Raw genomic sequence first — 19,716 nt, 5'->3', positions numbered from 1 at the left:
CATGCTCAAGTGCTTTTTTATCTCTCGACTATCTGGATAAATTTGGAATGGAGGCCTAATGGGGCATATTTGGGACTTGAATGTTTATGAGACAAAAAAAGTTTAAGGTAGATTGAGAGTTGACTTAAAGTTGGGATTTTTATTGGACAAAAAAAAAATTAGGGTAGAATTAGGACATTACTTAAAGTTGGAGGTTTTTTATAAGACAAAACAAAATTTAAAAAAATTGAAATTAAACCTAAAGTAATGGCTAGTTTGGAAACACTTTGGGGGAAATCTTTGGGAAAATGCAAAGGAATTTAAGTTGAAGGAGTTTTTCAAAATGCAAATTATGTTTGGTAAGTTGTAACTTAAAAGCTCATTGCAAAATAACTTTGGATAAAATAACGTTTGGAAAAATTATACTTGCAAGGCACTTTTTTCATTTTTTATTAAAGAAAAGTTGAAACCCTTCGCCAGAGCCGGCAAAGGGCGGGCAACCGCCGACGACTCAGATTTGGCGCCGGCAGCCGTCGTCCGAGCTTGAACAACCCCAGGCAGCCCCTGCGACCACCGACGAGGGCCGCCTGGGGTCGCGCGACTCTCGACATGGGTCACGAACCCAGGCGAGGCCACCGGCGACCCGGATCCGACGCTACGCGGCTGGGTTTCGCGCGGGCTGCCTCGCCCGCCACCCAAATCTAACCACCGACAAGGGTCGCCTCACGTAGGTTTCACGCTAGCGACCTAGATCTACACCGAGGACCCGGATCCGACCACCGATAAGGGCTGCCTCGCTTGGGTTTCGCGCAGGTCGCACTACCTTAGGCGGCCCTCGCACGGGTCGCGTGACCCCTTGCGGCGGTCGTGCGAGCCCGAGCGACGGTCGTTGGGTTGCACAACAACGCCGGCCCCCTTTCGGCCGGTCGCCGTTCCCTCACAGCCACGCCGGCCAAGGTGTAAGCGAAGAAGATGATGAGCAAGGATGTGCATGGCCAAAACCGCAAAATAAAAAAATACATGAGGGTAGTTTCAAAATAATTTTTTTACTTATCCCGTACTCGTTGCTTACCGAGAATGTCAAAATGCCAAGGTAGCCCACAAGCTGCCTTAGGCTTTCAGCTTTGTAAAGGCTCACTTTGAGCCGAAGATATTTTCAAAAAATTTACCAAATACCTAATCTTTGGCTCAAAGGAGTTTGGATGTCCAAAGCCATTTGGGAAAGTGGTTCCCAAACGCGGACACTGATCCCCACCAAGCTTAAAGCTTCCTATTAAAACTCCATAGAAGTATCCACATTTGAGTACTATTCAAGGATGCCCACATGCCGAGGAGAGCCTCCCAACTGGAAACGCAAATCCCGAAACACAAGACATCGGACAAAATTGTATCCTATCGTATGTAGGAGTACTGCCACATAATCTTCCTTTTTTGTTTTTGTCTTATTTGTTAATCAACATACACACACACACACACATATATTTATATATATATATATATATATATATATATTGTATGAATATTCTATCCTGTATAGTTTTTCATTTAATGTTTCTGACGTGACAGGCCTCAATTTTTTTTGTCATTGCATGTCAATGGGTCGCCGAAACCCCAGATAAGAACTGCTTTTATTAGAAAAAAAAACAATTAAACAATTATATACAAGAAAAAGCAAACATCAACTCCGTTCAAAAGTTCCCACCAATATTAAATCTCACTTGTTAGTTGTTACAATAGAAAATCGAAGGCCTATCCAGATAAGCAAGTCAATTCACCTTTTTTCCCTTTTTTTTGTGGTTTTCCTGAAAAGCAAGGGCGTTGAAAGCTAATGCACGAACAGTCTCCCACCGAAGATTCATTAAGGATAACAATGGAATCTCAAAGGAACCTTTATGGTGTGAACCCTAGAACGCACGCGAGCAAGATCTTTTCGTCCATATTGATTCTTGAATACGAACTTTTTTGCCGAATGTGAAAATAATGGCTACATCAAAAGACATGGCTCGAATTGTTTCTTGTATTTGGATGTTTCCTTTGGGTTCTTATGCCGTTGAACGGCCACTTTCTATTTGTCCTTCCTTAAAAACAAGTTGCAATTCCATGGGGGACTGGCCGTAATCTTTGTGGAGGACAAAGGAGAGGATCTTCTCTATCAACCCATCATTGATGAGATAAGAAGATACATCATCGCACTCATTGAGCGGCGACGTAGCTTGTTCGTTATTATTGAAATCTTATTAAATAAACAGATCGTTTCGGAAGTCCATCTATAGTGATGGAATAATAATGTAAATGAGAAACGAGAGAAGCTTTCTCCACCCAGTCATATTCTCCATCGTCCTCTCTCTCTCTCTCTCTCTCTCTCTCTCTCTCTCTCTCTCTCTCTCTCTCTCTCTCTGTTAACTTAGAGATTCTGGACAATAAGCTCTTAAAAATTTTATTGGGATGAAAAGGGAATTTACGGGTACTTCACGCATTAGTTATTTAGTTCTCTTAATCCTGTCCACACAACTTCGTCCCAATTGAAAAATAAAAAACGTGATAAATGAGCTAATAATAGTAATAACTTGAACAAGCTCAACCAATCTCGCTTGAAAAAATCTAAACATGATTGACAAGATGAATCTTGCCTGCCTTCTACGCTTCAACATCTTCATACATCATGTTCAGCAGACATCAATCTACACAAGGACCTTTGACTAATCCAAGTAACCACAAAAGACCATCCCTAATCTTAGGCCAAAAACCAAAAAAGAGGAAAAGAGTTGTTAACACAACTGAAGTCTGACGCCTCACACAACCTATTTTATTTTATATGCTCAAAAAAAATTTTTATCGAAAATATATATTCAAATTTATTTTCCTATATTTTTTGCCACATGCCGCTACTTTATCCATCAACGTCAGTCAAAACGGATTGCGTTTGCATTGGGCGACGTGGAATCCATCACCCCATAACTCGGTCTCATTTCTCATGCTCTTTAGCTCCACGAAGGTAAAAAAAAAAAGGTTCAAGAATCCTTCAAAAGAAGAAGAAGAAGAAGATTCTCTTGTGTAGATGCACTTTTACTTCGCTTCATGTTGATCACCACGCGGGTCCACGCTCAGCTGTCGACACCCGCACTAGTTTGCACCTCCAAAATAAAGGTCTCTGCACCTTTTACTCTCTCTTTCTCTGCGCTCTCCTTGATACAGAACAGCAGATATTCTTCATTGTGTCTTTTGTTTCTGTTGGGTGTAACCAGCTCACGCCCTGATGATCATTCTGCAATTTCTCTTACGTCCTGAGGATTTTGATTGACCAGTCTCAAGAGTAAATCTTTTTGTGAGCTGAGTTTGTTTTGCTTTGGTGAGTTTTGCAGGGAAGCAACTATGACCACAGCTGATGAAACTGGGGTTCCAGTTAGGCTTGAGGTTTGTGTCTCAATTCACTTGTTTTTGTCTTGCTTTGTAGTTTTACAAACTGGTAAACGGGTGTTAAAGACATGTTGGGGTCAATTTCCCAAATTTTTCAGGGGAAGTTCAAAGCCATGGTGTTCTGTTGGGTCCTTGGTCTGGGGTCTCTTGTGGCTTGGAGCAGCATGCTCACCATTGGAGATTATTATTACAAAGTGTTCCCGGTAATCAATTCCTGGTTATTCCCAATTTCCCACATTTTTTTGAAACAAATACCCTGATTTCTCTGTTTTTTGTTCTATATTTAGTAAACTCTTTGTTCTCTTTAGCTGTCTCATGTTGATATGAAGAGTCTTGACTCTGTTCGAGTTCTGAGAATTCTAGCTCAGTAATTGTTTACTTAGCAGCGTCTGACTAGGAAACAGGTGTGTCCAAATGAATTTTGCTAATCAAGTGGTGATCATCTAAGAAGTGCTTTTAGGATTCGCAAAAATGTTACTTGTCTTTCAATATCTTCTCCTCTTATTCGGGTTTGTAATCGATTCGGGGTATTGTGAAATCACAGGTTGATTGCGCTATTCTAATTCTTTGTTTTGTGTTGGCTGAAGCATTACCATCCTTCAAGAGTGCTTACCATTGTTTATCAACCATTCGCTATTGGGACAATGGCGATCTTAACGTATCACGAATCCAAAGTTGATACAAGAAAGAGGAATATAATTGGCTACATTCTATTCACTCTAAGTACACTCTTTCTCATCGTTGTAAGTTGTCCGAAGGCCAAAATATTTCTATTCACAACGCTCCTATTACTGCAATTGTTCAATTTAAGTTATTATCCCTGAATTCCAGTATCTAACATTAACTCCATTGCTGCATTTCATACACAATAGTTGGATGTAGCAACGTCAGGGAAAGGGGGAGTTGGGCCTTATTTCGGTATATGTGTGCTCGTTGCTTGTTTTGGCGTGGCCGATGCTCATGTTCAAGGTGGTATGGTCGGCGATCTGTCTTTCATGTGTCCTGAATTCATGCAGGTGGGCAGTCTCCTAAACTTCTTGTTGCATTCTTTTCGCAACTTATCATTAGATACATCTTTCGAGTCAGATACTGATTTTTCTATCTCAAAATATGGTGGACTTTCATTTATGCAGTCGTTTTTCGCTGGTTTAGCTGCATCAGGAGCTCTAACATCTGGTTTGAGGCTGATCACAAAAGCAGCTTTTGACAAGGCTCATGACGGTCTTCGCAAGGGAGCTAGTATGTAATTCTTTGCGGTCATCAGAAAATCTTCTCAATTTCCAGATTCATCCCCTGTCATGTTGTTATTGGAATTTTAACACTCGGGCAAGTCTAGTTTGGTTAGATAGTCATCTGTGGTCACATGCAGATAATCTGCAGTCCTTAAGGACTTAAGTTTAATGTCACAACATGATTTCATCTCAAATTTCAAGGTGTTATTCAAAGTAGGTAAAACCCAGCTTCATATGTTGTGCCTTGCATGTACACAGAGGAAGCTCTTTACGCAATAATCAGCTTTGTCAAGTGAAACTAATATGCAGACTACTCTTATCAATCTTGAATTTCTTTTTCAGTGTTGTTTCTGGCAATCTCCACACTCTTCGAGTTCATTTGCATCATTTTGTATGCGACTTTGTTTGCTAAGATTCCGATTGTGAAGTACTACCGCTCCAAGGCGGCCTCGGAAGGGTCTAAAACTGTCTCAGCTGACCTTGCTGCTGCTGGAATCCAAAGAGAGGTGCATCATAGCACTGTAACTTTCTCTGTTGTAGTTGCAAAATTTGTTCCTTTTTTAATGTGTCATAAACCTTGAAATTTTTTTAAATTTTGGCAGGATGGAGACTCTAAAGAAGATCGATTGAGCAACAAACAACTGTTGCTTCAGAACATAGACTATGCCATTGACCTATATCTTATATATGTTTTGACACTGACAATATTTCCGGGCTTTGTTTTTGAGAATACCGGAAAACACCAATTGGGGTCGTGGTTAGTATTGATAAGAGAAGCCAATCTCTCTACAATGGATTATTTTCTTTAAGATTGTCTTGTTTTCGTAAAATAATTCCATATGCTTTTGCTGCTTGTACGCATATTAGATCCTCTGTATGGCTCCTTCTACAAAGGTGTTTGAACTCACTATGATCTTGCTTCATCGGTTCTGTTTCAGGTACCCGCTTGTTCTAGTTGCTATGTACAATGTATGGGATCTCATGTCTCGGTACATTCCCCTCATCGGTTGGCTCAAGTTAGAGTCGCGAAAGGGTCTCATGTTAGTGATTCTTGCCCGTTTCTTGCTTGTCCCCGCATTCTACTTCACGGCAAAGTATGGCGATCAAGGGTGGATGATAATGCTCATTTCGTTCTTGGGCTTGAGCAATGGTTATCTCACCGTATGTGTTATGACGGTAGCACCCAAAGGATACAAGGTTTGACCTGAAGATCTATCTCTTTTGTTGAAGTTGTGTTCATTTTAGCATAATTTCTATTCAGATTCAAAATGGGGTGAGTTGTGTTTTTTTTCAGGGACCGGAGCAAAATGCCTTGGGCAACTTGCTCGTGCTGTTTCTCTTAGGAGGGATATTTTCGGGAGTCTCTCTGGGCTGGTTGTGGATCATAGGCAATCACAAGTTTTAGAGAGCAGTCATTGCTGGGAAGGAAATGGTCTCACCTGGGGTACTTTCGATTCGCAGATATTGAAAAGGAGAGGTTCAGTTGTTAGGCTAACTACAAGTCTCACTTCGCAGCCGCTCTCTCTTCAGATGAATGCTCGTCACTTCTTCAATTAGAATGTAATACATTTGTATCTGTCAATTACAAGTAAATGTTTCAGTATGCCGAAAATGCTTGTACTTTCTCACTTGGACCTAAGGGGGAAAAAAGGACAAACAGAAATGGATACTGCAGCAAGACAACAAAGCAGTTCTAATCAGCTTCACTACATTGTAGTATTATCTTCGAAAAGCCTAATTAACTTGTGGTATCTTTCAAATCTTATAGCTGCTTCGAGCTTTAGTACAAATCGCCTAGAACAACCATCGCCCGCAAATCCGGACAGCTGCGACTAGATATACTGTATGTATGACAACCTTTTCGGCCATTCCTAGTTCTCCTACAGCTCAGATGACTCGAAGATGCACAGAAAAAAGCTTATGCAATCTTAGCTTATTGTCTACTGGATGTCCAAATTGATCTAATTCGATATTCTTAAGCTAACAAGTCTCATGGGGATTAATGAAATGATTCAACTGAAGAAGGCCAAGACTCTCTCTTGCAAAGGTGACTACACACAAGAAGGTCTTGTATAGAAAGATCAACAAAGTGAGGGTCAAGAAGGGCCATGCCTGCGCCGGTTTTTTTTCTTTTTCAGTATAAATAAATTTAGTTTATTTTTTACTTTAATTTAATTAAAAAAAAAGAGGTAAAAAAAAAGGTATGTGACAAAAATGCCCTTTACTATAAATGGTTGGCGAGGTCGGACCCTACTTTGAAACTAATATGGCAACTTCAGGCGCTTATTAGCAACAAGGTCCATTTCATATCATTATTTGAGATTTTTATAGCACTTCGTACCCTTATTTAGAATTTATTTTCTTATTTGGTGATGACATTCTTCTTTGTCGATGACAAAGGTAACAATCGAGATACAACATATAATTTAAATTTTAACAAGATAAACAAAATCCAACCCAAAAAAAAAAAAGAAAAACAAGATGAGCAAATTAATTGCAATGTTGTCTTTGAATTACCATTCAAATCGATGCATGATTTTTTTTTTTAATTAGTGGTTTGTCGTCGAAGAATATTTATTGAGTATAAATCTTCACATACCAAAGGCTTGAGCTATTTATTAACACTTGTTCTTTGTTTGAACATACGACCGTCAAAATTCTACGTGATAAAACTCTTGTTTCACTCTCTTTTCTCTGTAAACTCATCTGTTCAAAATTCAAACACCCTCTCTTTCTCTCTCAAAACACAATTTCTCTCTTCTCGCTGCGTGATTCCTCTCCAAGATCTCGCATCCCTCGTCTCTCGATCGATCGAAGAAGTACAGAAAATGCTTATGCAGTCTAGATTATTGTCTACTTGATGTCCAAATTGATCTAATTCGATATGCTGGTACCGTAAGCTAACAAGTCTCGTGGAGATTAATGAAATGATTCAACTGAAGAAGGGGAAGATACTCTCTGGCAAAGGTGACTACACCCAAGATGGTCCCGTATAAAATGATCAACAAAAGTAAGGTCCAAAGAAGAAAAAACCACAGACGCAGAGAACATGATACTCGTGGATTAGTTTCTTTAATCATGAGGGTCACTAGTTTTAGGTCCACATTTTGATGCATGAGATGGCATCCCAGCAAAGGTGGGCTCACAACGCCAAACCCTATCATCATGGTCTCCAATTCAACCCGATCAATGGGTGGGAATGGAAGGGTTGGTTCGGAGCGAGAGCCCGAGTCTTAAAGTCATTTCTCCAAGGTCGCGTTTGTCATATTGATGCAAGAAAATATCAAGTTGTTTTTTCTTCGTTAAACAATCGGATCTAGGCAGTGCTCGACAAAACCCTAAATAGATGGGCTCAGACCAAATCCAATGCAGTTCTAGTTTCTAACTTTCTACTCCTCTTGCTACTACATTAATTGGTTACGCTATCATCACACTCGTGTACGAGTGATTTGAGAGGCTTAAGCACTCGCATCAATCACTTTCTCTCCCTTTACTTAGCCTCTAGTTTATCCCTTTCTTTTTCACCTGGTGGGATGACCTGATCAATGGGCCGGTGACCTGGGCTGCTCATAACATGAACGGGCTTGTGCAAGGGCCTTGAGGTACGATCCGGCCCGCCCATCTAGTTCTGAAGGTGATATAAAATATGTTATATCAGTAAGTTTACTTTCACATTCAAAGCTTATAAGCTATGTACGGACCAAATATGCCCAAATTTCTAATATAATAGAGGAAAAGTAGTATAAAATTTAAATAAAAAATAAAAAAGGGTGGTCGCCCGTGTTTTTTCCTCGGATCGGAGTGGGCGAACTAAGGCGGGACCTCGGGAGGTTCGCGCCCAAGCAAGCTCGATGCGAATATGCCCAAAGAGCAGCTCTACTTGTGAACATCCGTGTGCCTTTTTAGTCAGAAGCAAATACCAAAAAGATATAAAGAAATAAATAAAAAGGAGAAAAGCACCGAATATTCTCATCCTTTTCCGAAGAAAAAGGTTTTACAGGTAATGGGACCTAAAATTAAGGGTTAACTTCCAATATTTGGATGACTCTGGTGAACTCAAAGTTGAAACAACGGCTTTCCTTCTTTGGGCCAAGGCGGGAAAACAGTCAACTGTCAACCGTCGGAACCAAATGAAACCCGTCCACTAACTTGACATTCACACGTCTAGAAGTCCATTTATCCATGGGGTGAAGCATGCAAAAACTTCTTCTCGAGAACTCCTGTTTCAGAAACATGCACGACATATCATGTGTTGCTTTCGTCACGAAGGTTTCTGTTCTTTGTTTTTGTTTCTTCTTCTTCGCTGTATGTCGAAAGGATGGCTTGTTGTTAAGGTAACCTGAATCTTCGTACCTTGCTCCCTCTGCACTCAAAAACCATTATATAAGACACAACTTTGCATGAAAATTGCATGTTCATCATCTACAAGGAGGAGGGTGATCCCCATTGTTTTTGTCAGAGATTTGCAAAGTACCGCATTTAAATGCGAACATCTTCCTTGGGGCTAGCCGATTGTATCGCGAGTCCGCCGTTAGTGATTGAGGTTAATATTTGTTCTTCATCAGCTTTCTTGATTTAACCCTAGGTGACGTATAGGTCCTCCTGGTGCTTTCTTCTCCTACCACATTCAGCAATTCCTTTATAACGGATCGAATATTTGAGTTGAGTCCTGCATTTTCTCTCAATTTCTCCGGAGAATTGTTGCTGGTTTTATTCATTTTAGGTGCTGAAGTTTGAGAAAGTAAAGCGCATAGCTAAGAAAATGTTTTTGGCGACGGCATGTAAGAGTTTCATACGCCAGAGGTTGATCCAATCATGTCCATTGAGTGTATTCAATAGGAGTTTTCACAAGAAACCTATTCCGGTTTCCTGGGAAAAGCCTGAACTCGGTTGGACCAAGCTAAACTTTGATGGGTCCTTGAGGGGTAGGACCGGGAAAGCCAGCATCGGCGGGGTGTTCCGGGATTATAGGGCCAAGTTCTTGCTTGGCTACGCCGAACCCATCGGGAGAACCACTAGCACCATCGCCGAGCTAGCCGCGCTCCGGCGAGGCCTCGACCTGGTGCTTCAGAACGGATGGAGCAACGTGTGGCTCGAAGGGGACGCGAAGACTCTGGTCGAAATCATCTCGCAGAGGAGGCAGGTCAAGTGCGCCGAAGTTCAACATCATTTGAGCCACATCAACTTGATCCTTCCGGAGCTCGACAATTGCATCGTGACTCACGTTTACAGAGAAGGGAATAGAGCCGCCGACAAATTCGCTCAAATGGGGCATGAGTCGGAGAGGCTCCGCATTTGGCGCAACACTCCGCCTGACGAAGTTTTGCCCATCGTTCTCGAAGACGCGGAAGGAAAGATTGTTCTCCGCAGACGATAACGAAGCGCTTCACTTCCAATTCTTTCCTAGATTTTTCTTCATCATTTGTCATCATTCTTTCTTTGCTAGGCAATGTAGAAATTGTGAAGCTTTAGATAGGACTTGACCGATACTTAGGAAAATGTAGAAAATCATGTACAGTTGGTCAGTTTACATATAGGCAAAGATGAAGTTTCTTTCATCTGCAAAATGTCGCAAGAGCAGTTCTTGGTTTGAGGCTTTCTCCAACATATACATCTCCTTCGCGCGTCCTCTAACTATGACGAAAATTAAAGAAACAACAAACCAATTCATTAACAGTTTATTGTCTGGTCTTGGACGTAATTTAAAGGGTAAGCAATTTCGCTCTGGGACGGGAGAAATGAGACGCGAGCAAGAATCATATACGTTCACTTCCCGCTCGGACAAGCAAGATGGGGAACTGAGATTGCCTAGTTGGCGACGTGTTCTGCAATACGTTTATGTGAGAAAACATCGGTTAGGCTTAACTTCTGCAAAAGGGTATATGAGCAAATACCGCATTTGAATAAGCCTCTTGCCATCAACTCGATTTAACTTTCCTAGAACGAAGAATATTCGTGGTTTGATTTCCATCAGCACGAAAGCTTTTAAAATAAAGGAAAGGAATTTCTTATGGCGTGCCAAGCAATGTACATGTGCCGAAAGCTTTGACTTTCAGGAGAAAACTACTGTGGAATTGGGTTTGCGGTGATGAAAAAGGAAAGCCTACGATCTTGAAATGCCATCCCTCTTGGTTTTGGACTGGGAAATGCATATAAAGATTGCAAATTGCTCAAATGGATAAGTAAATGGGATTCATTCATCTTCCTGACCAAAAACTTTATCGCATCACTTCACAGATCGATTCCTGCACCTCGGCGAGCCGATGTCACGACTCTCCCCGCAAACTGTGTTCTAGGAAGGGCGGGAATTTCCCGCTCTACCCCTGCCGGGATCGGAACTCAAATAGTTTCCGCCTCCTGTTCAGGATTAACCCATGGGACTTGAGACTGTAGGCTTAAGAGGGCCATCACTCTTCTATTCATGCCTGTGCATTTTCAACAGAGGGTCTTATGCCATTCCTGGTGTCGTCCTCAGGATAATTAGAAAATTTATGCTTTTTCTGATATGAAACAAGCTGATAAATCTGCGAATCCAAGAAAGGGAAGTCCACTTTCTAAATGTTGTCGACCTCAAACTACAAACACTAAGCAAAGCGTCCCAAATCTCATGAAATTGAGTGAGCGGATGGTAAAGTCATCATATACAGTAATTATCGAGAGCGTACTCCTTTCTTCTCGCACGTGATCACTCGTTGCAATCGAGACACGGGCATCGCTGCCCGAGCACCTAACAGTTGCTCATAATGTAGAGCGTAGAAGACATGAATCACCTATCCGATAGGTGCGAGAGGAATTTGTTGCGATTCATTCCGCAGGATTTGTGGGGGGCAGAGAGACACATGCCTAGAGGACCTCTGTGCGGATTCAACACATCAACAATGCTCATTGACATTTTCCCTGTGATCCTGTAACATCACAACGTAGAATTTGCCTGAATTGAGGGAACCATCACAGGTCCTCAAAACATGATGACTTGGAAAAATATCTGCTTCACAACATTAATTAGCTGGCATTATGGGTTGCAAATTACGCTATTGACTGACCAAAATCTGTGAGCGTAAACAAAAACCATCTGTCATTTCCTCTAGAGCAGAGCAGCCGCATCAAGTCCAGAAACCTTCAGATACATCAAGTTCAAAGCTATAAAAGCCATAATATTTCCCCTGATCTGTCCCAATAATGTGCTGCAGAAATCAATTAAGGAGAAGCCAATCACAAATGGATCAGAAAAGGAGAATATATAGAGAAAATGAATGCCGCAATCAAAGTTTTGCAGTGCGTATCAGGGAAAACCATATCATATACGGATCTTGGTGGGTTTGGCCAGGAAAAAGTTGCAATCTTTTCGAAAGAGATAAAATCTCTGGGCAACCAAAATCCAAATCCAGACCAAAATCACGCTTAAAACCCAAGGAATTCATGATTTCGAATGCCAATTTAGACTCTCTGTTTCCTCGCAATTATCAAGAATGCCACTCCCCCACACACTGTATCTGAATCTCTGCTTCTTTTCTCTCCCAGAATAAATACCCACCTCATATGCTTAAAACCCTTTCCTTCGTCACCCACAAAAGCGCAAAACCCACCTCCTGGGTCTGCTGATTTTCGGCCAGAGATCACAAGATTTCCCGGAAAAATCCCCTTTTTTTTTCCGGGAAAATTCGATTGACGGTCTGGCAATGAAGGCAGACGAGGCTCTGCCGGACCATTTGCGGTGCAACCGGACTGACGGCCGTCAATGGCGGTGCAATCGCCCGGTCATGGAGGACAAGAAGCTCTGCGAGATTCACTACCTGCAGGGCAAGCACCGCCAGCACAAGGAAAAAGTGCCCGAGTCGCTCAAGATCCAGAGGGGTACTGGGAAATCGGAAGGCAAGGTCCCTCCGCTCCACAATCTCAAAATTAGGGCTCAGAAGATCGAGAAGCCGGGTAAGCGGGCGGTGAGGCTGAAGAGGAAGAATTTGGCGAGGGAGCTGGTGAGGATTGTGGTGAAGAGAGAGGCGGAGAAGCGGCGCGAGGTGGAGGGGAGTGGCGGCGAGGATATGATGCGGCGTTTGCCCAATGGCGTTATGGTGATTTCACAATCCGCCGCACGGCGGCAGCAGAGCGGCGGTGGTGCAAACGACAATGTGGGTTCTCAGTGCGATGTTAAGGTAGGAGTCGATGCTAATGTTGCTCCGAGGAGGCGGTTCCGTTCTAAGAATCTTGAGCCACTGCCAATTGGGGCAGTTCAGGTGGGTACTATATGTCGTGTGCTTCTGTTGTCCTCTTTGGGTCTGCTTCCATCAGGGGAGTTTCCTTTGCTTGTTCTTGATTCATCGTTGTTTGGTAATCGCAAGGTTATGCCATATAAAAGGAATGTGGAGAAGGTCGGGAGGAAGAAGTGTCACTGGTGTAAGAGCAGCAATGCCGCGAGTTTGATCAAGTGTTCGAGTTGTAGAAAGCATCTCTTTTGCTTGGAGTGCATCAAAGGGCGGTTAGTGCTTCTGTGATTATTTGATTTTGATATTTTTTCGGAGTCTCTATTTGGTTGCAATGGTGGGTTGTTCCTTTATTATTTTTTTCTCAATTGAATTGTTGTGGATTATCAGTTTTTGTTGGTGGCTATCAATGTTTATCTTTTCTCCTGGGATGCTATCAATCTTCATTGGATTTAGAGATTGAAGTGTGTTCATCTTGACTTTAGTATCTGCTCGAGTGAGGAAGGTTGTCTTTGATACATCATAAATGCAGAAAAAGGAAAAGGGTAAAAATCAATTGATTGCTAATAAAGGATCTGGACTGTCGATTTTACACGAGAGTTGGTTCTGCATACAGGGGACAATGGAAACTAGTCAGTTTTCTGGCGTGGGGATATAGCATAGGTGGTCATGTCTTTGTGTTGTAGTACATCTGCTAAACTTGTGGTCAACTTGAATTATAGCATAACTTATTTGCTTAGACTGGATAGCCAAAACATTGCCATCCTTTCTTGGGCTAATACCACTCTGAATCCTTGGCATTGTGATACGGTCAAGAAAAAAATATCCTTTCAGGCCCATGCTTTTGAGAGTATTGATATTTTCCTTTTCAAATCTCTAGAAAGGTCAACCTGATTATCTCATATCTGGTCATTGTTAACAAGTAGGAAGGGTCATTTTTGACATTTCGTTATTTAGTTTTCTTACATATTCCGTGGTCTGTAAGATATGAAATTCAAATGAATCCAGGTACTTCGACACACAAGAAGAAGTTAAGATGGAATGTCCAGTTTGTCGCAAAACTTGCAGGTGCAAGGTGTGCTTGGCTTACAAATATAAGGACAGTGCCTGTCAGGTGTGAATTGTGATTTTATTGACATGTGATCTAGAGGATTCCTTGTTTGCATTAGATGCGTTTGCTTATATCTTCTGATCTCTTGTTCCAGGAACTTTCAAGTGATGACAGTAGAGCTGACAAAATTTTACATTCTCATTACTTGATCTCTGTTCTTCTTCCTGTACTGAAAGAAATAAATCAAGAACGAAGCATTGAGCTTGAGGTTGAGGCAAAATTAAAAGGTTTGAATTTCACATGTTATTGGAATTTTTCTATCGATATGATGCTTCAGCAGTCGATATAATTTGTAATTGATCTAATATCTGTTACTTGCTGCAGGAGTGGAAGTTTCTCAAGTTCAAATCCATCAAGCTGAATGTGGCTTTAATAAGCAATATTACTGGTATGTCCTTTGCTAATTAGAAGTTCCATGATTTAGTCTCTTAAATAAGTTGGGATCACATATCTGACACTTGGCATCGTTCCTGGGGCAGCAATAATTGCAGAACATCGATCCTGGATCTCCATAGGAGCTGTTCAAGTTGTTCTAACACTCTTTGCTTAAGTTGTTATTGGGATTTCTATCGAGGTGTTCTACCAAAAGGAGTGAAGTTACCCAACAATAAACATGATAGAAAGAGGAAAGCCTCTGTTCAGGGTCATAAACAACTTTCTGCAAAGTCAATAAGCAAACTTGAGCAAAAATATGGTGGTAAATCTCTAACTGTTTCAATGCCGTTAACCACTTCAAAAGCTTGTAACGGCAATGATGTATCATGCCCACCATGGGAGTTTGACTGTTGTGGTAATGGCCAATTCAACCTGCAATCCTTTCTCCCTGTAAACTGGAGTAAAGAGCTAGAGAAAAAGGCTGAAGAATTTGTTTGCAGCTATGATTTACGAGAAAACTTAGATGGTAATTTGTGTTGCCCCTTGTGTCATGGGGATAATCATGAAACTGTAAGCAAGCAGTTGCAACAGGCAGCAACAAGGAGAACTTCGAATGATAACTTCCTGTATTACCCAACCGCATTGGAAGTTTATGCTGATAAGTGCGAGCACTTTCAGAAGCACTGGGTTAGAGGTCATCCAGTTATTGTACGTGACATACTTTGGAGGACATCAGGTCTTAGTTGGGACCCGGTTGCTATGTTCTGTACCTACCTTGAGGCTGGCATTACCAGGTGTGAAAATGAAAAGGAAGCATCAAAAGCCAGTCCTTGCCTGGAGTGGTCTGAGGTCAGTGTTTCTACTTGACTTATTCGTCATGTAAAATGCCTTATCTAAGTTACTGGTAAAAGAGATTACCCTCCTTTTCCTTTCAATGTGCATCACATATGGCTTCTCTATTAGATTCTTGTTGTGAACGTAAAGAATAGAATGGAGATCTTCCTTATATGTTTTAAAATAGGGACACCCCCATAACAGTCCAAAAATGAATAAACCCGTATTCAATGGCTCAAAATGGTCTTTCATGTTCCTTGACTTTACTGATGATCAAATGTTATTCCGTAACAAGCCTCAGAGAGGTCGTATTTCTTTGGGGGGGGGAGCTGCTTTGCGAGCTATGGGCTTCACTCGAGCGGGAGTCCTTCCTGTAGGACTCATGAAGAATTAGATAGAGACTTCAGCTGAAAGACCTAGGAGATTAGACAGTATGGAACAGCAAATTCTGATGTTGAATCTGCAAAGTCATTGAGAGAATTCATTGCAGTCTGCATTGATACAATGGCTCAAATGGTTCTTTCATCAGGACCAGCAACTCAGGTAGATATGATGTCAGATTTGCTAAAGTTGATCTTCTTGTCGTTGGAATGAAATTGAAACCCTGAGTAACGTTTCAGAATATGACATACATATATATTTGCGCAGGCTATAGTAAAAAATATATATATTGAGACATACAGATCCAATGACTTTACAGACCACCTAATGACAGAACTGCCTATTTAAGACCACATGTTTGATTATCTTAAGGACTGACCAATCTGTTGTTTGTCCTAGAATTCACGCATTAAGAAATTGCTCTTGGCTAGTGCATCAAAACAATCTCTTAATGTAGCTTTTTTGGCAAACATGCCACTTTTATCCTCGAAATGGAAAATATAGGGTGACTTGTGCCTAATCTTAGTCTGGTCAGAACTATGATTTTTCTGGGTTCTGTAAAAGCATATGCATATTATCTTTCTGATGGGATCCTACTTAATATAGTCAGATTAAACTGTTATAATTGAACCAAAGCTGGTGACTTTGGTGATTCTCCGATTACCAGTTGGTAGTTGGAATTATTTTGCTTCTACCCCAGCCAAATCACATGTGGCATCAGAGCCGGAAAATTATTGATAGACCATGCGAGCAAGGATAATCCATAATAGCAACAATGGCAGCGATTATGAAGCTGCTTAAATTGAAGTTGAGGCTTATGGTTCTACTTAAAGATGCAATGAGCAGCAACTAGAAACATAACGCTAGGTTTACATCTTTTTTGGACACGTGATAGGTAGGATCACTAGTCACTAGTGAGGCATTGGGCTTTAACTTGAATTTCTTTTCCCTTTTCCACTGCCTCTGGAAAGCATTATAGATTCGCTATCCTCCATATAACATGGAGTAATTTTTCCGGCTATGTTGTTTTTGGGACCTTTCACAATTTATGAAGATATTTTTAATCATTGCTCGGTCCGTACATGCTCCAATGATTTTCTTGTTGTCTCCTTGCTTAGTGCACTGTGCTAATTGATATTACATTAGCTTATGTTGTCCATGGCAGGTAGAAATCAGCATGAGACAATCATTTATTGGCTCTTTTAGAGGGAAAGCACGTGAAAGTATTCGACATGAGAAACTGGAGATAAAGAGTTGGCTTTCCTCCCGATATTTTCGTGAACAATTTCCTGCTCATTATGCTGAAATTCTCTCTGCATTACCACTTCAGGATTACATGAACCCAGATCTAGGCCGCTTAAATCTTGCCACAGTGTTGCCTCTGGAAAATATGTCAGCTGAAATTGGTCCATATGTTTATATCTCCTATCGCAGTCCTAATGAACATCCCTCTGCACATTTTGGGTCAAAACTGTGCTATGACTTGTGTGATGTGGTATGTTGCTCCAACCTCCAGTTACTTTTTCAGTTTTCTTGTGTTTTTTTCTTTCTTTGGCTTATGTTTTGCATGCTTGGAACCACGAAGCCCATTTTATGTCTTGTATCTTTTTAACTCTGAATCCCATGCATGTGTTATTTATAAGATGCATTGCTCTTAGCCTGCATAGATGGATGATGAAAGAATGAGCATGCAGAAGACGTGTCTTACCATTCCTATTTATGCCTTTTCTTTGTTTTAAAAATAGGTTAATATTTTGGCGAATACTACAGATGATGTTTCGCCAGACAAAATTAATAGAATCAAAAAGCTGATGCGGAAGCGCCAGGCTCAGGATAAAAAGGAGTCAACTGGTGCTCCAAATGGTGAACTCTTGGGAACTGACAATGAAAATTCAAGTGAGGAGCTCGATGTGAGTATAGAAGAGATGCAAATACGGAAGAAAATGGCAAGATTTACTTGGCTGGCGACGGCCTCGGAAGAACCGACTTGTCTAATTGACCGAGATATCGAACAGAAACAAGATCACAATAGCACATCAATGGATGATATCCAACACGCTAAAGAGCAGAAGCTTTATGAGAATCAGACAGAAAGCCATAACCATTACATGAAGAAAGTGGGAAAATCTTGTGGTGCCCAGTGGGATGTGTTCCGCAGAGAAGATGTGCCAAAGCTTGTAGAATACTTTGGGCGATACTCTGCTGAATTCATGCAGCCGTGTGGATCTCAGAAGCATGTAAGTTGATGAAGTAGTCAATTCGGCCTATATATGGGCCCCCAAATATCCCAGATTGTTGGACTGATGCCTTGCACGTGACAGGTTGTCCATCCAATTCTGGATCAGTGTTACTTTCTTGATGAATATCACAAGTTGAGGCTCAAGGAGGAGTTTGGTACGATGTCCGTCATCATATTTCGCTATATAGTTCAGCATTTCCTTATTTTGACTTATCCTCTCTTGGTTTTCTAGAAATCGAACCCTGGACTTTTGAGCAACACGTTGGCGAGGCTGTCATTATTCCTGCCGGGTGCCCCTATCAAATTAGAAATCCCAAGGTAATAACAATTTCTGATAGCTACTACATTAATGTGCTTTACCAACTACTTTCTTTTCTTCATGGCACATTTGGTTTATGTATCGTTGCAGCCTAGTGTAAATGTAATTCTGCACTTTGTTTCACCTGAGAGCGCCGCCAAGTGCATCCATTTGATTGACGAACTCCGCCTCCTTCCAGAAGATCATGAGGCCGGAGTAGACAAGCTCGAGGTAAGCTTTACTAACGGGATTATCCTTCCAATTGTGGATGTCGAAATTACTCCATCTACAATGCCTCTATCGTGATGCAGGTGAAGAAAATGACTGTAAATAGTTTGAGCAGAGCAATTGACGAAATATGCGACCTTACATCCATAAAGTGAGTAACAGTCCAAATGCTTCTTCCCTATGATTTAGTTTCGCCTTTTCTCTCTTCTGTTCTCCTCTTACGTCGGGCACTCGGTGTTTGCCACTCATATTTTGCTTCTTTTTGTTCTTGTGTACCTACATTTTACTTGCTTGTTTACTTACCTGAGTGTGGTTAAAGGTGTCCTGACTGACGTGGATTCTCAGGGATGTTGCCGAGGCTTAGCAGAGTATCTTGAAAGGATTCTGGCATGTTAGGGGAAGTCATGTGGAAGTGCCAGGTCTTGACCAGATTGCTTCATCAAGATATTCAGCATCCCTGGATTTATGATTTGGGCAGATAGAAGGGCATGTTTCCTACAGAAATTTTGATACCTCTCTCTCTCTCTCTCTCTCTCTCTCTCTGTGTACAGAAGTTCAAATCATCAACTGCATTCAGCATGTATATGTTGGAAAATCATTAGTTGGAGATCAATTGGTTCGGAATGTAAATAGATTGAGTTGATTGACCATTCTATCAATAGATTCTCAGGTACATATTGAAGCCTTCATGCCAGCCAATTCATCTCTTGGTCAAAAACTTTGTTTTTATTTATTTATTTATTTACTTATTTTTTGGGTTGAAAGTCAAAAACTTTGTTTAATTTGGGGGAAATTACGCAAAATTCCCCTGAATTTTGGGCCGGGCTGGTGTGCAGCACGCCTTTGCCCCAAAGCTTCCAACTTTTACACGATGCTCCTGAACTTTCATTTTATTACGGTCGGTGATCCTTTGGCATATGCAATGCACGTTACTTTTAAGAGACAAGTGCAATTTTTGTCACATTTTTTTTTTTTACATTACTTTCAAGAGACCAGTGCATTTTTGTCACATTTTTTTATTAATGAAAATCTATCTTTTACACGTAATTGTTTTCGACAAATGAAAAGAAATATAGCAACGAAATAGATAATAATATTATTAGAAAGATAATTTCAATTTTGACGAAAATAGCCACTTTAATATAATAAGTAAGATATTTCAAGAAAAAGTAAACACAAATTCGCTAAAAAGGATAATGACTTCATTAACAAAAAGGTCAAATAAAAAAAAAATTGATTACCTATCATGTGTTTTGAAAAAAACAAATTAATGTAAGAAAATTGATCAAGAAAAATATCACATGAAAAATGGATTGCTTGGTAGCTCCTACTACCCCTTAAACCTAAGTCATGTGCACTGCCATACATTAGATTGCTTGGTAGCTCCTACTACCGAATGACAAGATCCAGATTGCACCCAG

The 19,716-nt window shown here is 40.9% G+C and overlaps 2 protein-coding genes across 6 annotated transcripts in view; both read left to right on the top strand.

Moving 5' to 3' along the window:
- Positions 1-2,928: 2,928 nt before the first annotated feature.
- LOC115739662 (equilibrative nucleotide transporter 3-like) overlaps positions 2,929-19,716 on the top strand; it is a 469,706-nt gene continuing 452,918 nt past the window's right edge. Inside the window, exons 1-10 of one of the 4 annotated variants that reach the window (XM_048285729.1) lie at positions 2,929-3,126; positions 3,342-3,393; positions 3,495-3,599; positions 3,984-4,139; positions 4,269-4,412; positions 4,530-4,635; positions 4,971-5,134; positions 5,231-5,385; positions 5,567-5,825; positions 5,923-5,949. In XM_048285729.1, coding sequence (XP_048141686.1) covers positions 3,352-3,393; positions 3,495-3,599; positions 3,984-4,139; positions 4,269-4,412; positions 4,530-4,635; positions 4,971-5,134; positions 5,231-5,385; positions 5,567-5,825; positions 5,923-5,949 — 1,158 coding nt within the window. In that variant the 5' untranslated portion in view covers positions 2,929-3,126; positions 3,342-3,351. Of the gene's footprint in view, positions 3,127-3,159; positions 3,237-3,341; positions 3,394-3,494; positions 3,600-3,983; positions 4,140-4,268; positions 4,413-4,529; positions 4,636-4,970; positions 5,135-5,230; positions 5,386-5,566; positions 5,826-5,922; positions 6,272-19,716 lie in introns of those variants that run through there. The other 3 variants (XM_030672876.2, XM_030672875.2, XM_030672877.2) reach the window with 3 other exon arrangements.
- Positions 12,111-18,975, top strand: LOC115739660 (lysine-specific demethylase JMJ25). Of its 2 annotated transcripts, none has more exons than XM_048285718.1 (13): positions 12,111-12,862; positions 12,968-13,104; positions 13,838-13,943; positions 14,035-14,167; positions 14,265-14,328; positions 14,420-15,164; positions 16,696-17,025; positions 17,276-17,767; positions 17,852-17,924; positions 18,002-18,087; positions 18,179-18,298; positions 18,379-18,446; positions 18,615-18,975. In XM_048285718.1, exons 1-13 carry the CDS (start codon positions 12,308-12,310, stop codon positions 18,625-18,627), a joined length of 2,922 nt encoding a protein of 973 aa, XP_048141675.1. In that variant the 5' UTR covers positions 12,111-12,307; the 3' UTR covers positions 18,628-18,975. The 2 variants fall into 2 exon arrangements, with proteins under 2 accessions (XP_048141675.1, XP_030528733.1); XM_030672873.2 differs by having other exon boundaries at positions 12,115-12,862; positions 18,641-18,975.

This window comes from Rhodamnia argentea, chromosome 9, assembly GCF_020921035.1.
Source record: "Rhodamnia argentea isolate NSW1041297 chromosome 9, ASM2092103v1, whole genome shotgun sequence".
NCBI lineage: Eukaryota > Viridiplantae > Streptophyta > Magnoliopsida > Myrtales > Myrtaceae > Rhodamnia > Rhodamnia argentea.
This window is presented reverse-complemented; position numbering and strand designations above follow the sequence as displayed.